The sequence below is a fragment of the Bison bison genome, unplaced genomic scaffold, assembly GCF_000754665.1.
Source record: "Bison bison bison isolate TAMUID 2011002044 unplaced genomic scaffold, Bison_UMD1.0 scf7180017864213, whole genome shotgun sequence".
Lineage (NCBI taxonomy): Eukaryota > Metazoa > Chordata > Mammalia > Artiodactyla > Bovidae > Bison > Bison bison.
The window spans coordinates 9,275,134-9,292,296 of NW_011494785.1; the positions used below are offsets into that span (position 1 = coordinate 9,275,134).

General features: G+C 38.5%; 1 protein-coding gene across 1 annotated transcript in view; it reads right to left on the reverse strand.

The window, feature by feature from the left end:
* EML5 (echinoderm microtubule associated protein like 5) overlaps positions 1-17,163 on the reverse strand; it is a 170,184-nt gene that overhangs the window by 57,535 nt on the left and 95,486 nt on the right. Inside the window, exons 16-22 of the mRNA XM_010845237.1 lie at positions 16,042-16,147; positions 13,687-13,780; positions 12,631-12,731; positions 7,696-7,898; positions 6,980-7,091; positions 5,562-5,689; positions 1,717-1,858 (exon numbers count right to left, since the gene is read on the reverse strand). Coding sequence (XP_010843539.1) covers positions 1,717-1,858; positions 5,562-5,689; positions 6,980-7,091; positions 7,696-7,898; positions 12,631-12,731; positions 13,687-13,780; positions 16,042-16,147 — 886 coding nt within the window. The remainder of the gene's footprint in view (positions 1-1,716; positions 1,859-5,561; positions 5,690-6,979; positions 7,092-7,695; positions 7,899-12,630; positions 12,732-13,686; positions 13,781-16,041; positions 16,148-17,163) is intronic.

The following is a 17,163-nucleotide window of genomic DNA, read 5'->3' on the forward strand; positions in this document are numbered from 1 at the left end:
ATGTACATATACATGTGTACATATACATGCACACTAACATATTCAGCCAGTAAGAAGAACAAAGCCTTGCCATTTGCAACAACATGGATGGACCTGGAGGGCATTACGCTAGGTGAAATAAATCAGACACAGAAAGACAAGACTATATCCCACTTACACGTACAATCAAAGGAAAAAGCTCCAAGATACAGAGAAGAGACTAGGCTGCCAGTGGTGGGGGTGGGGGGGGGACTGGGTAAAACAGGTAAAGGGAGTCGAAGGGTGTCAACTTCCAGCTACAAAGAAAGTAAGTCATGGAAGCGTCATGGACAGCATGGCAACTACAGTTAGTAATACTGCACTGCGTATCTGGAAGTTTCCGAGAAAACAGGTCTTAAAAGTGCTCATCATAATACGAAAATTTTTAAGTATGTGTAGTGATGTTATGGTGATTATTTCACAATATTTGCAAATACTGGATCAATATGTTGTATACCTGAAACCAAGGTAAAGTTCTGTGTCAGTTATATATCAATGTAAAAAAAGAAAGAAAATCTGATGGCAAGTGTGTTCTGAATTTGACTGGTCAGGACAGCCAATGGACTTGGGAAGGAAAGAATTTTTTGACACTGGTTTTCTACGCACAAAGATGAGATTGTGGTTTTAGACTCTAACTATAACTGTTCACATTGAAAGTTCATGTATAAAACCACTGGCAATTCTCACTAGTTTCTGAGAAAAAATAAAGAAATACAGTATGTGCAGGCACGTGCATACACACACGCCAGAGAATGAAAATGCGAGAGATCAGTAATTAGCAGAAACGGGTGTGGGGGAAGGACAGCGCCTGGCACTCTGGCGCTCCACAGACTGTGAGTAACTTCAGGTGTTCAGTTAGGCATATAGGACAGCAGCACGAGAAAAAGAGAACTGACTCTTTTAAGTCAATAGAAGGAGGGAAAATAAATCAGCTGAATGAACTATAACAAGTTACCTAATTTCAACTTGGTTCTCATATTGCCAGGTAATTCCTTCCTTGATCTGTGTACTCTATCATATTTCTTAGTCACAATTCCCAACTTTTTCAGCTAGAGCTCCTCCTAAAATATATCCATGCTACAAATAATATTCTCTACCACTTTCCCAAGAAATCTGAAGCTCATCTAGCCTAATAGTAAAAATTTTGCTCCAACAATTGAACTCTTTGTTGTTCTGTATTGACAGGATATCCTACAAATGTTCCCTGGCAGTCCAACTGTTCAGAGTCCATGTTTCCTATGCAGAAGTTCCAGGCTTGATCCCTGGTCAGGGAATCCCTGCTCCCTAAGATCCCACATGCTGTGCAACACAGCCAAAAAATAACAATAAAACAAAATAAAATTAAATATCCTCCTCTCAACTCTGCTACCCCCTTTTAAGCTAAGGCTTTCTTAGTTTCTGATTCTAAACTACATATAATCTACAGTCATAAAGGGTAGAAAGCTTAGTTTCTGTTTCCTTCCTATATTCTTTTTTCCAAAATGATATGGAAAACTGACTCAGGATAGGCATGAGCAGAGACGGTCCCATAAAGCAAAGACTGAATACAACTAATTTTATTTATATACCATTATGAGCAAGCAGACACAGAATAAATATTTAAAGTATTTTTTATATATTTAGTATAGCTTTCTTACATTTGTGAGGGTTAGAAAATTGTGACAGTTTAATCTATGCTCAAGTCAGTGAGGCACTTACCTTTTTTAAGTTTCCGGACGGCCAGCATACAATGACTAGGAGAAAGATCCCATATTCTCAAGGTCTTATCATCACTTACAGTAGCACAGATGGGCAGATAAGGGTGTGTAGCCAAACCCCACACCTCTCCTTCCATGTGTCCCTGTAAAGAAAACATAGTTAAGATCATTTCAACCTAAAGATATTTGTGTTTAGAAGAAAAATAAAAACATTCAATAATATATGATAATGAATAATAGATAACTCTAGTAAAACTTCTCTTTCTTTGGAATATACCTTAAAATATCTTTGTAACAACTTTATCTTCAAAGTTACAATTTAATCAAGTTACTATTGAAACTAGCTTCAAAATCTTATAACATGTATGGTGGTGGTTTAGTTGCTAAGTCATGTCCGACTCTTGCAACCCCATGGACTGTAGCCTGCCAGGCTCCTCTGTCCATGGGATTCTCCAGGCAAGAATACTGGAGTGGGTTGCCATTTCCTGTTCCATATAACGTGTACAGGGTAGAGAAAATAGGAACTGGCTGCCCAGGAATGCTAATGATTGCCGTAGGTGAGGGACTTCCTGCATGACAGAGTAAATAGTACTGTAGACTGGTGCACCAGTGAAACTCATAGAAATTGTTTTTTAAAAATTAAGTCTCTGGAAATGGTTTCAAGAAGATAAAACAAAGGAAGAAACATTTACCTAAGAAAATCTGCTAAAATTCAGTAAGAACAGTGAGAGTTTGCTGTATCTGAACTGAGACGCACTCTTGTCCTCCCTGCTCAGTGACACGGACACTCCATACCAGATGGAACCAAGAACAAGGGTGTGCTCTCTCCCCAGCCACGAGCTGGGAGCCTCCTCCCACACAGGGCAGGTGTCCGTGTCCTCCACCTGCTCCCGGCTCCCTGTTACTCAGGCTAAACTCCGGTGATCGCTGCTGAGAGGTGCGAGCTCCCCCCTCACTCCCGGTTCTGAGATGCAGGCTCTACCTCAGGTGCAGTGGCCGGTGAGAACACAGGGCCTCAAAGGCAACCCAAGAAGGGCTGAGGTGACCGCCACCTCCACACGAGTGGGCACTCACATCTAAAGCAAAGGACACTCAGAAAAACAGAAGCATTCCACTATTTTCACCCTCAACTCCAGACCCCTGGATCAGAAATTTTTCCTGAAGGGAGAAGCAAGTCACAACACAGCATCCAGCTTCTTCTTCATTCACTACAGTGTGGAAAAGCTGAAGACTGAGGGTGCTCTCAAAAACAACAGAGGTTGTGATGAAAGGAAACTGGGAAACAACCGAGACTCCCTGGACATGGCTAAACTGAAGTCGAGGAGAAACAGGAAAATCTCATAGATGGGAAGAGACTGATTAAATTCAGAACAGATCTGGATGCTTCTTCCCTAAAATCAGAAACAAGACAAGGATGTTTACTCTCATTACTTTTGTTCAACACAGTACTGGCAGATCCAGGCAGGATAATTAGGTAAGAAAAATAAATAACAGGCATCTAGATTGGAAAGGGAGAAATAAAACTATCTCTATTTGCACATGACATAATCTTATACAGTATGCAGAAAATCCTAAAAAAATTACCAAAAAAACTCTTAGAATATATGAAGTTATTTAAACAAAATACATACATGTACACTGAAAACTAAAAAACATTGTTGAAAAAGTTTAAAAAGATCTAAATAAATGGAGAGATCCATGTTCACGGATCAGAAGATTTAATATTATTAAGAGGCGCTAGCAACCCACTCCAGTACTCTTGCCTGGAAAATCCCATGGACGGAGGAGCCTGGTGGGCTGCAGTCCACGGGGTCGCTAAGAGTCAGACACGACTGAGCGACTTCACTTTCACTTTTCACTTTCATGCATTGGAGAAGGAAATGGCAACCCACTCCAGTACTCTTGCCTAGAGAATCCCAGGGACGGGGGAGCCTGGTAGGCTGCCGTCTATGGGGTTGCATGGGGTCACACAGTCGGACGTGACTGAAGCGACTTAGCAGCAGCAGCAGCAGCCCACAAACTGATTCACAGAACACTGCCGCTACAAACACGGTTGAACGTGGTTTTTTGGTACATACAGGAATGCACTTGTGTGGTATACGTATATTCCCACACTTTAAATTACTATAGTTTTATATTATCTTTATTTCTAGCATGGAAAGTTTCCCAAAAAGACTTTTTGACTACTTTTAAATAGTTTCTCTTCTAGATGATTAAAAAAAATCTTTCCAGCATTTGTGAAAAATCTCATTAGGATACGGATTAGGATCATACTGAATTATTTACTTGTAACTCTCTTACATCTTTAGTAAAATAGTATAGCTTTCTTAATACAGGTCCTGCATTTTTTAACCATCTTTACTTCTGGTTACTATGCAGTTCTCTTTGTGAGTACCGTTTTTGTGCCATTTGTTTTAGCTGGTCATTGCTAGACCAGCTAGACCACGTAGAAATACTACTGACTTCTACATGCTGATTTTGCATAAATGCTTAAGGACTTAATTAGTTATAGTAATTTTTCAGTTTATTCTCTTGTTCAAGGCATAAGGTTATAACATCTTACAATACTGACATCCATCCAGTGTCACCCATTTGTTTCTAATACATATACCTTTTATGTTTTGTTTTACTGGATTGGCTCAGACCTCACACACAGCGTTGGAAAATAATGGTGAGACCTGGTATCCTTGTCTTGTTTCTGACATTTAGGAGACAGTAGATATTTGAAATCTTTAACTCTATAATAAATATTAGAAAACAATAAGATGTCATTTATTACTTCTAAAAATCTTTTCTTACAATTATGAAACCATCTGTATTTTTTAACAAGCCCATATATGGATTCATCTGTAAAAGTGTATCTGTGTAACTATTTTCCAGGAGATCATAAATATTTAAACACCATGACTCCAACATCTTTTTACTTTAAAGGAATATCATGTGACTGAAATTAAAGAGTAAGACAAGAAGGTTTCACAGGTAATCTACCATACACTGTTTTGCTCTTTGCTCACAAATTCTCCTTGTTACAGAAGGACAGCCTGTTAACGTTAAAGCACAGTGTTTTCATCTACATGTGCTCTTTGGTGACTTAACAGGAATGAAGTAGGGGTTGGAAGAAATCAGTCTGCATTAAGAAAGAAAACAATTCTTTTTCAGGGTAGAAGACAAAACTCAAAGGGTGTTACTATACACAGTTGCATGAGGGCAATTTTCCATTAGGATAGATCCTACCTCACCTGCTATGCCTTATAGGATCAATACCCATAACATACATAGGAAATGTAAACTGAAAAATTAATATAGCATTCCTGATAGAAATATCAAGGATTAGCTAATTCTGCTATTTCATTTGTATTTCTACCACACAAAGTTTGTACTTCTGGATTTTCAAAATTATTAACATATTTTCACTCATAAATGTTTTCAGGAGTAAAATTTTGGCACACATTCAGTTTTTGCTTTTCTAAGTTAGAAATTTGAGAAAGAATGAACTAAAGAGTTTCATAGGAAAAAAACTGCCTTAGGTTCAACAAATATATTTCAAAGAAATAAAGTATAAAATAAATGGACTGGGTTAAATTAACTACAACTAGCTTTTCTTTCTACTGGTTTGTTCTGTAATAAATTACTGAAAATATTGGTAATTATTGCACATGATAATGTACCTATTATTTACTGATACTACTTATTTAGCTATAATTAAATTTAATTTTTTTTGCAAATATTAACAAGTATTTCCCTAAATAATTTAACAGTATTTTTCACCACTGTCAGCTTTTGGTTTTTATGTATTAAACTCATTATATACAAAGGGGGAAAAAACACATTAACATTTAAAATTACCTGGACCAGAAGTGTTATTGGGCCACTTTTATCCACTTCTAGTATTTCACCATTCTTTGTGCCAACTAAAATATGACCATGTCCTAATGATATGGCACGTATAGATGGGTTATCTTCCAAGAGAAGACCTAAAATGTTAAATGGAGATGTTCTTCTAGGTATGAAGTTAATATAATACAAGGATGTATATACTGCCAATGATGCTATTTTGACAATGCAAATCATGTTACGAAATTGCTTTCTCCTATATCTTAAATATTCTAATAAATGTATCATATTTTTCTCAATCATTCAATTTACTAATCTCAAAAGTGAGAACCACTTACATACTACAATCCCATTATTATATATTATCCCAGATCCCCTACTACCGGTCTGACAACTGTTTCTTTTCCTTTTATATTTGCTCCTCACCCACCTCCTGCCCCTCTTAGAGCATGTACAATATTCTGGTTCGTAATTTTAATTCAATTTGACTTAAGATTAATTCATTTATGTTTATTGTGCCCTAGGCAGGCTTCAGAGATATACTGGTAAATGTGACACAGCCGAGTGCCTGCCCTCACAGAGCATACAGTGAGGAAAACAGATCCTGTGTGAGGAACATATTGAAAAGGGAAAAAAGGGAATTAACCCTTTTTTGAGATGGGAGCGGGTGGGAGTGTAAGGAATCATTCTAGAAGAAACAGTGTTTGAGATCTGAACAATGAGTGTGCACGTGTGTGCGCTGTCATCTCCGACTCTTTGCAACCCCATGGACTCCTCTGGACCACAGGCTCCTCTGTCCGTGGGACTCCGCAGGCAAGAACACTGGAGTGGGTTGCCATTTCCTTCTCCAGGGGCCTTCCTGACCCAGAGACTGAACCCGGGTCTCTTGTGTCTCCTGCACTGGCAGGTGCATGCTTTGCCACTGTGCCGCCTGGAAAGCCCCCAAAATGGTACATGGCCAGGTAACTGGAGGCAGTGGGAGGTGGGGAAAGGGGAAATTCTAGGACAAATGATAGCAGACAGACAGGCCTGGAGGTCAGAGACAGAATGCTGCAGTGCCTCGATGCAGGAAGGGTGAGAGAGGGAGGGTCAACAAAACTCTACGGCAAAACAAAAGGCCAAGTCTGAAAACACATCCCTGACTGGCGGTAAATGTGACATCCACATGGCGACTTTCTTTGAAAAATTACAAATGTTAAAAACAACCGCCTTGTATTTGTTTACATTTTACTATGTGTATCACTGAGAATAGATTTTGAAAGGACAGCCATGATTCTGGGATCCAGATAAGTAGTTTCTCTTTTTAATATTGAATGCTGACGCATGTTTAGTAAAGAAAGAAAACTGTACCCCATGTGCTCCACCTCAGTGATCACCATGTTAATGAGCAATTAATCTTTTTTCCTACAAACCGGCAAATCTCAAATCACCTTTAGATCCTGGGGCCAAAGCAGCTCTTTTTATAGCGTAGGTCTTGAGACATCTTTCAAAGGAGTCATCCCAAAGAGCAACTACCCCATCTTTCCCTCCAGTTACAAACCCCTATGAAAGTGAAAGGTTTAATTATGTTAATAGAAGTCTAAGTATTTTTAGAATAATCATCTTCCTTTATAATGAAAAACTCTAGAGGAAACAAAATTTACAGCCAAAAATTATAGCATGTGAAAAACAAACATAGAATCCATTACATTTTTTAAACATCAACATGGAACCTGCAAAAGCATTTACAGTGACACAAAACATTCCAGTTTCAGATGAGGACTTTAAAAGCAGTTTCCAGTCTGGAACCATAACGTAGCTCTACCACCTTCACCTGGAGGCTTCATAATTCCATCCTTTAAAAAGAAGGGACAGTAATAGTAGCTACCTCACAGGATACGGTGACAACATATAAAACACTTAATTTTCGACACATAGTAAGTGATTAATAAATACTATTAATAAGTTAAAAATTTTTTAACAGCAGACATATTCTATTCTGGGTTCAGGAGTTTGAACTCAGACCTTATTTTAGGTCAGGAAGACTCCAGCTCACATATCATTACTGGGTAGCTCAGCTAAGTAGAAAGGCAGTGCTCTTGTACCTGTGAAAATGTTTTACATTCCATAGTCAAACTATGTTTAATTCAGAATTTAAGTGACTTACTTTTTCCAATGCATGCATACTGAACACTGGTCCATCATGTGCTTTAACTGTCTTTACAAGAAAGATGTCTCGCCAGATACACACGTCTCCTGTGGACGTTCCAGAAAAAGCCATGTCCTCAGTCCGTCCGTATACTGCACACATCATGGTGTCACTTTTCCCCAGGGTGCCCACGTAGCCTTTTCTTCCAATCAGTCCTCCCCCTGGTTCACAAAAAATATTATGGAAGTGCAACTTTCAAAACGTGTAAAATACAAAGCCATAACATTTCTTCTCTGCTGTTTTTCTTATTTAAAGAGAAAGACATGTAACAGTAAGGGGAGTTAAAAAAAAAAAATAGAGGTCTCTCAATCGGTGACATGGACAACATCTTGCTTGGCTGAGGCAGCCATACCCACGGGTGCATGAGGTCATAGCTTTTGGATAAACAAAAATATATACTAAAAGTCAGTTCAAATCCATCTCTCGATTAATTTTTAAGAAAACTATATATCACAGAGTTGATACAAAAAGTCATAAAAAATACAACAAACTCGTCTATATCCATTATCAACTTACACAAAATTACTACAACAACCAAAATGGGTGCTGACTGCATCTCCTTTTTTCTCCTCCTATTCTGGATGTGATGATGATTATTCTCACACATTCCCTTACACATATTTTACTACTTATTTATGCATCCTTAGGTAATAGATCTTTTTTCATGTTTAAAACTTTCCATAAATATCATCCTATATGCCTTCTTTTGAAACCTACTCTTTTTACCAATGATTTGCTATGGAGTTTTACCCCTAGAAACCTCATTTTCATAACTATATAGCATTCTATCATAACATTTTATATTCCATATAACATTTTCCTATAAATGGGGACTGAATAAAGTCGTTTCCAAGATTTGGCTATTGAAAACAATGCTGCTCTAAACATTCTTGTAAGGGCCTTTTCTATAGAAGTGCAAGAAGCAAGCCAGAAGGAAAAACACCAATACAGTATACTAATGCATATATATGGAATTTAGAAAGATGGTAACAATAACCCTGTGTATGAGACAGCAAAAGAGACACTGATGTATAGATCAGTCTTATGGACTCTGTGGGAGAGGGAGAGGGTGGGGAGATTTGGGAGAATGGCATTGAAACATGTATAATATCATATATGAAACGAGTCGCCAGTCCAGGTTTGATGCACGATACTGGATGCTTGGGGCTGGTGACCCAGAGGGAGGGTATGGGGAGGGAGGAGGGAGGATGGTTCAGGATGGGGAACACAGGTATACCTGTGGCAGATTCATTTCGATATTTGGCAAAACTAACACAATATTGTAAAGTTTAAAAATAATATAAAATTTAAAAAAAAGTGCAAGAGATTGTCTAGGATCACTTAGGAATGGTCAGAGAATATCTGCAAAAAAATAGCGCAGAGATGAGAGCCATCATCTCTGTCGCCAAACTGTCCTCTAAAGTTGATATAACAATGTATAGTCCCATTAATGGTGAAAAGAGTTCCTCTGCCTTCTCACCTTTCAAGAACACTTGGTCCTTATTGGTCATTCATTACCTATTGATATGTTTTGCCCATTTTTCCAAATGAACTCATTATTTAATCACTTATTCAAGTAATACATATGGGCTTCCCTAGTAGGTCAGTCAGTAGAGAATCTGCCTGCAGTGCAGGAGACCTAGGTTCAATCCCTGGGTCAGGAAGATCCCCTGGAGAAGGAAATAGCAACCCACTCCAGTACTTTTGCCTGGAAAAGCCTATGGACAAAGGAGCTTGGTGGGCTACAGTCCATGAGATCACAAGAATTGGACATGACTTCACAACTAATCCACCACCACAATATATATATATATATAAAATGACTTCATTTGGAAAAACGGGCAGAACATATCAATAGGTAATAAATGACCAATAAAAGCTCATTAACAATTAGAGAAATACGAATTAAAACCACCATAAGGTTTAATCGATATTTTACACCCCCAGTTTGGCACAGGAGAAGCCCAGGACTCTCCTCGTCATTACTGGACTCTACGCTGTTGTCTCAACTGCAGAGGACAGTGTGGCAACAGCAGCGCTGTGAGCATTGTAAGGATTTAACTTTTACTCTAAATGAGATAAAAAACATTTGGGTAGCGGCATGGCAAAACTCTGCATATCACTTACTACCAGGTTCATTTGGATTTCTGTGTTAAGGGTAATTTGAATAGTGGCAAGGATGAAAAGAGTTAGGCTATATGGATCATCTGGGCAACTGATAACCGTGGTATGGGCCTCGTGGCAGCACAGAAAAAGACGAAAAGCAATCATATTTCAAATGTATTTGAAAGATTGTCTTTTCTTAACATAGCAGCCAGAATTTTGAGCGCACTTGCAAGGGCAGTTAAAGTCAAGTGGTGAGGGGGAGAAAACAGATTACACTTCTCTCAAAAGAAGGAGAAGATAAAGAGTAAAGTTAAAGTGTAAATAGGGGCTTCCCTGGTGGCCCAGTGGTTAAGACTCTGCACTCCCAATGCAGGCAGCCTGGGTATGATTCCTGGTCAGGGAACTAGAGCCCGCAAGCTGCAACTAAGATCTGGTGCAGCCACATAAATTAAAAAACAAACAAACAAAAACAGTGTATGAAGTGTAAATAACTATTGGACATGTTTTAGTAGGTAGATTAGAAGAGAAATCGATTAGCAACTGGAGGGTAGAGCTGAAAGAGGGTTCCTGATTTACTTATTTAAGATGGAGCAATCACACCCAAGTGTATGCTGAAGGGAAAGAGCAGAGAGGGAAACTGATGGTCCGGGAGAGACAGCGAAGGAGAGCTGGAGCGATGTCCTTGAACGGATGAGAGACACGTTCTAGTGCGCAAGCGGAAGGGACTGGCTTTCACTAGAGCACACTTGTCCATTCAGGGCAGGGCCAGCAAACTATGGGCTGTAGGGCAAATCCTGCCACCACCTGCTTTTGAATGGTGCCCAGAGGAGCACAGCTGCAGGGACGATGTCTGTCCTGCTCTGTTCCCCAAGACTGCCTCCCTAACCTTTGGCTGCCAACTATTGACTGCCGTGGCCCTGAGCGGGTCACCATGTGTAAGCTGAGAACTTGACTACGGCAACCGCTGGGCCCTTCCTTAGCAGAGAAATCACAGTCCCAGAACTGCCTTGCCTCTGGCCATCTGCCCAACTGAGAGGGCAGTGCTTTCCAGAAGAAGACGCACGAGAATCACTGTCGCCAGGGCAGGGTGAGGCTGGCCATGGTCCCTCCAGCCCAACCTGCCAGTCCTGTTCACCACTGGTCTTACAGGGAATGTCTCTAGGTGACGGCAACTGGGTAGAAACTAGGGAAGAAAACCCACCTGGGTAGGAGTTTTCTCTCTTGTCCTGTAAGTTCCTACATCATATTCTTGATTTTTGTCTCTGGGTCTGAAAAGCCTAAAATATTTACTAATTTGGCCAGTTACGGTGTTTTCCACCTCCGCTTTAGATGATCATTATTGAGTTTCCTGACACACACAGCACAGAATGTCCATACTGTACAAGTTCATGTCATTGCTGCATTTAAAAACTTCCAGTGGCTCCCGGCCCCACCAGCCATGGAAGACAGTGCAAGCTCCGTAGAGTAAACTTCTCTAAGATTGTGTCTGGGACAGGAGGTAAGACGCCTTTTCAGTCTCAGTCCTAAGTCATCTTTAACTTCATGTACATAAAGCTATGCATGTAGAAGATAGTCAGATGGCATTTATTCAGATTAATAAAGTGGCTACTTGTTTCCCAGTTGGCTAGTGAACTCTGAATCAGAACTGCAGAAGTGAGAAATGCTGAAATGCACCAAAATCTTAACATCGATCCTTTCCTGGTGCAGTTTCAGGTCTACTTTATGTCTATTCAAAATTAAGGAAAAAACATATTCAATGGCAAGTCTTTTCAGTTTAAATATATGCTTTCTTTAAGTCTCTTATTTCCAACAAATTTACAGTTTAATTTTTTTCAATATTGCAATAATAAGCATTACTTGCCTTGCTGGGTATTTGCAATTCCAAGTTACTAAGATCCTTAAAAGTTTTGTCTAAACATATGGGAATGAAAATTACAAATGTGAAACTACTTTTCACTTTGCAAATGTATTAGTAGAACACTATGATACAGTGAATTTGTGACAAAGTATTAAATTCGAATCTGAAAATCGACTCACGTTCAAAGCAGTTAACAATCTGAAAGCTAGTTCACCCTGGGAAGTACCGTCACCAACCCTCTTGTCTCCTAACCTGCGCTTCATCCTCTCTGTAACTTCACATCATGTCCAAAAAGTTTAAGTGTACTGAGACTTTGTCAAACTGCTGGAACTTCTAAGTATACTATATGATTTGGAAAAGAGACTTTTTAATTTTAAAATGTGAACTTCTACTATCAGTAATTTACTAAATTATTAAGGTAATAAAACATTCTATTTCTATATCATTTTATAGCACATAAACAATTTTGAGAAAATTTTTCATTTTTAGTTAGGACTACAAAACATGTCTTTAATAGAAGAAGGAAGTCTGGACATCACTTGATTAATTTCATAAATTACATTTTTTTTTGCAAATATGAACACTATCAGTGCAGCCAATAAATGATGATAAAATATTTGTTTAAAATGTATCAAGAAAACTGTGGATTGTTTTTTAAAATAAACTTTATTTTGGATAATTTTAGATTTTCATAGAAGATGCAAAGATAACACAGAGTGTCCTATATACTTCTCACCCACCCAGCTTCCTGTAACATTAACATCTTAATATACTGTAGCTACTTGTCAAAACTGAAAAACCAACATGTTTGATACATTACTACTGACTGAATTCCAGACTTCAATAGCACATTGCACTTTATCAAATCACTTTCAAAAGTAACACTTACTTAAAATTTCAAAGGGAACAAAACAGAAGCACTTCCTTACCTGCTCTACGCCAAAATTTCATGTGTTTAATTCCAGCTGTAATTAATTTATCAGGCACGTACGGGTTCATTTTTACAACAAAAATCTTATCTTTACTTCCTCTGAAATAAATACAGAAATACTTTAACACTAAAGATAAATTTCTCCTGTAATAACCTTTTGCCTAGTCCATACCCTATCTTGATTACTCCATTACTAAATGCTTGGTCCACCTGGGCTATGTGATCATGCTTTTGTACATTTGCTATTCTGTCATTATTTTAATCTATTAACTCTTCCCAACAGAATCTTAAAAGGAACAGTAAGAACTGAACTTGTTTTGGGTAGCATCTACTATAGTACTGTGCAAAGAGAATGTCATTTGTGGCATAAATGAGTTAAAGAAAAAATTTTTAATAGTACTCAGTTATAGCTTAATATAATCTTTACAAAGTCCTCTTAAACTATCTTTTATCTGGGTACTGTTTACATAGTATGAGAAAAGCATTTATCTATATTTTAAAAATGCTTTATGTATCTCTTTAGGGAACTCAAAGTTAAAAAATAGTCTCTGACACTGCTGACTATTTCCTCCTTTAAAGCAATTGTTAATATTTTTACTATTACAGAAATAATAATGCTCACTGTAGAAATTTAGGAAATGAAAACTACAACAGAAAATAATCTATAGCTTCTTTGTGATATGTGTATATGTATCTCCTTTCACTCAAATACATGAGCATTTTATCATGTTTTCAAATGACTACAGATTAGCTTATCTTACAGTGAAATTCACTCTATCTACCTATAAGTGGACATTTTAGATAATAGGTACTTCCAGTATCATATTATAGTTACATTAATAAGTGTGTTCATAAAGGATAAACCTACAAATGAATTCTGAAATCATCTGTCTTTTTACCACAATTACACTATTTATTCAATGGTAATAAAGGCAGCAGCAACTAAAGATGTAACATGTTTACTTCATTTCAAAACTGTTATAATTAAAAAAAAATATAAGTCCAAAGGAATTTCAGTCTTTTGCCAATGTGATAATCAAGTTTCTTTCCCTACCTTGCTACTGAAAGTTTCTCTCCTTTCTTCCAGTCCCACAGCACAACAGTGTGGCTATCATCTATTCCAACTGAAGCCAAACGTTTCCCATCCGCTTTGAAAATTAATCAGAGAAACAAACTGACCATTAACATTCAGAAGATAAAAACAGTATGTATTCTGTCACCACAGTGCCATATTTAAAATTTTATAAAATAATGTTAAATGGTAGGCATGCATATAGCTGGGCTTTCCTGGTGGTTCAATAGTAAAGAATCCACCTCCCAATGCAGGAGACTTGGATTTAATCCCTAGGTTGGGAAGACCCCCCTGGAGGAGGAAATGGCAACCTCCTCCAACATTCTTGCCTGGGAAATCCCGTGGACAGAGGAGACTGGTGGGCTGCAGTCCATGGGGTCTCAAAAGAGCTGGTCATGACTTAGCGACTAAACAACAATGCACATAGCTCTGAAAAAAGCAGGATTCATAAGGGGGAAGGGTAGTTTCTCAGTGCATTTATCTGCTGACTTTTCCTCTGATCTCATTTACCTCATCTATCTATCAGCCTGGGATAGGGGAAAGGAGGAAGATAAGGAAAGTGGGAAAAAGGTATTTAAAAGATGAGAAGGAAAGAGAAAACTAAGAAAGAAGGAAGAAGCGACACACACCAATGAAATTCACCAGAGGAACTCTACTGTGATGAAAGAAGTCATAGGAATTATAAAACGTAAGTCAAGTGAAAAAGATATAGGTTATAACTTCTCATATAGCTCAGTCAGTTAAGAATCGGCCTGTGATGCAGGAGACCCGGGTTTGATCCCTGGGTCAGGAAGATCCCCTGGAGAAGAAAATGGCAACCCACTCCAGTATTCTTGTCCAGCGAACCCCACGGACGGAGGAGCCTGGCAGGCTATAGTCCATGGGGTTTCAAGAGTTGGACATGACTTAGTGACTAAACCACCACCACAACTACATATTGCCATTAATATGATTGTTGTGAAAAAAAAAAAAAAGACTTAGTGAAGATCAATTATGTTAGTTGTTACTACTGTCAAGTAACAAGTAACGGATATTAGACAAGTGATTGAGCTAAGTCAGCCACACTGGCAAGTGTGCATGTGTTTAGAAGTTGGAAAGATTCAATCTGTAACAAAATGTTTGCCACTCTGCCATACTTTCTGCAAACCTTAATTGGTTTGTTATCGCTACCAGTTGTAATTTTCCCGTTGACTCTGCTATAATTCCGTTTCCTAACTTTTGGCAGATATGTGTACGTGTAAATACATTCCTTCCCAAACTCTACTATGAATAATTCACCATCTCTTCAGACAGAGCTGCAGAAAGCACAACTTTACTGTTTCTTAATATAAAATTCTCTATTAAAGGCATTTCACCCCTCTTTCCCTACTGGCGAGCTGCAGTCCATGCAGTTGCAAAGAGTTGGACACGACGCAGGGACTGAACTGACCCCTCTTCCCAATCAACACCCTAGCCTTCACTGTAGATCCAGGTGTAGTTGTTCAACTTTTATATGTGTAGCAAAGACTTAACTTTGAGACCTAAAGTTATTCCTGTAAGACAGATTAGAACTGTCACTTCAAAGAAATGTTATAAAACAAGTATTTTAGTTTTCATCTCTTTCTTTCTTAGCTTTCACCCTGGTGGTGGTGGTGGTCTAGTCACTAAGTTATGTCCGACTCCTGTGACCCCGCAGACTGTAGCCCACCAGGCTCCTCTGTCCATGGGATTCTCCAGGCAAGAATACTGGAGTGGGTTGCCATTCCCTTCTGCAGGGGATCTTCCCAACCTAGGAATCATGGAAGGCAGACTCTTAAGTGACTGAGTTATGAGGGAAGCCCTGCTTTCACCCTGAACATTTTCAAAGTTTACTCTGTGACTGAAAAACATTAAGGGAGATCAGGGTTTGCCCAAGTGGGACACATATACCACTAGAAGTATCTGAGACATCTCCAGAGTTTATATAGACAAACATCTTTTATTTTAATAAAAACATCTTTATAATAATGGGTATTAAAATTACACTCATTACATTATAATTATAAACCAGCTGGCAAACCCACACTTTCATAGTCTTGATAGGCTACGATCACAGTATACACACTTGATAATTGGTCTTTTTTTTAAAAATGCCAATCAGATAACCTTATTCCCTTCTTTAAAGCTCCAGTGACCTCTCATACATTTAGAATGAAATTCACATCCTAGGTCCTTTACAATGTGATCCATCTGCCTTCTTGATAGTCTCTCATGAAAGTCATTTTTAAATGACAAGTTTAGGCAACACTGATTAAGACAAAAATACTGTATACTGCCTCTGAATTTTGATCATTCTTATTGAGACAGAAATTCCCTTACCTGAGAAATCAATAGCACAGACACCATATTGGTGGTAGCCCTTTAATATCGACAATGGTTTAATGGTTTCCGTGTCCCATATGTGAATTGAGGGATCCCTACCTACCTAAAATAGAAAGAATGATAAAAGTCATTTTATGCAATTAAACCATTTATTTTCATACCTACAAAACAAAATAAAACAAGATATTTTGCAACTTTTGTCATATTTGCTACAGATTTCAAGTAAAAAATATAAAGATTATGTGATCAACATTTTTCCCATACGTTTGTTGAAAAGCTAATGAGACTAGGTTCAGGGTTTATAGGAATGTTCTAGAACTATATAGCTCCTAAACCTTATACTCTACTTCATCAATAGAGATAATGCTTCCTGAGCACCTACTACTGGCAGTGTTAGCAACCTAATGTATGCTAGTGTGCACTAAGACAATTAGATAAATTTTGCAAACTAACTGAGAAAATAAAAACATCTGGTATGTGCTTAATGAGGATGAAAGGCTGTAGAGAAAATCTTCATGGAAATTATGTTACTTGTCCTGGGCCTTCAAAAAGTGTAAGTCTTGGACAAAAAGAGAAGCAAGCAAGTACATTCCAGGCTAAGATAATGGTACAAACAAAGATGCAGAGAGGTTAAAGCACCAAGCAGGTTCAGTTCAGTTCAGTTCAGTCGCACAGTCATGTCCGACGCTTCGTGACCCCATGAAGTGCAGCACGCCAGGCCTCCCTGTCCATCACCAACTCCCGGAATTCACCCAAACTCATGTCCATTAAGTCGGTGATGCCATCCAGCCATCTGATCCTCTGTCGTCCCCTTCTCCTCCTGCCCCCAATCCCTCCCAGCATCAGAGTCTTTTGCAATGAGTTAACTCTTCGCATGAGGTGGCCAAGTACTGGAGTTTCAGCTTTAGCAACATTCCTTCCAAAGAACACCCAGGGCTGATCTCCTTTAGGATGGACTGGTTGGATCTCCCTGCAGTCCAAGGGACTCTCAAGAGTCTTCTCCAATACCACAGTTCAAAAGCATCAATTCTTCAGCATTCAGCTTTCTTCACAGTCCAACTCTCAAATCCATACATGACTACTGGAAAAACCATAGCCTTGACTAGACGGACTTTTGTT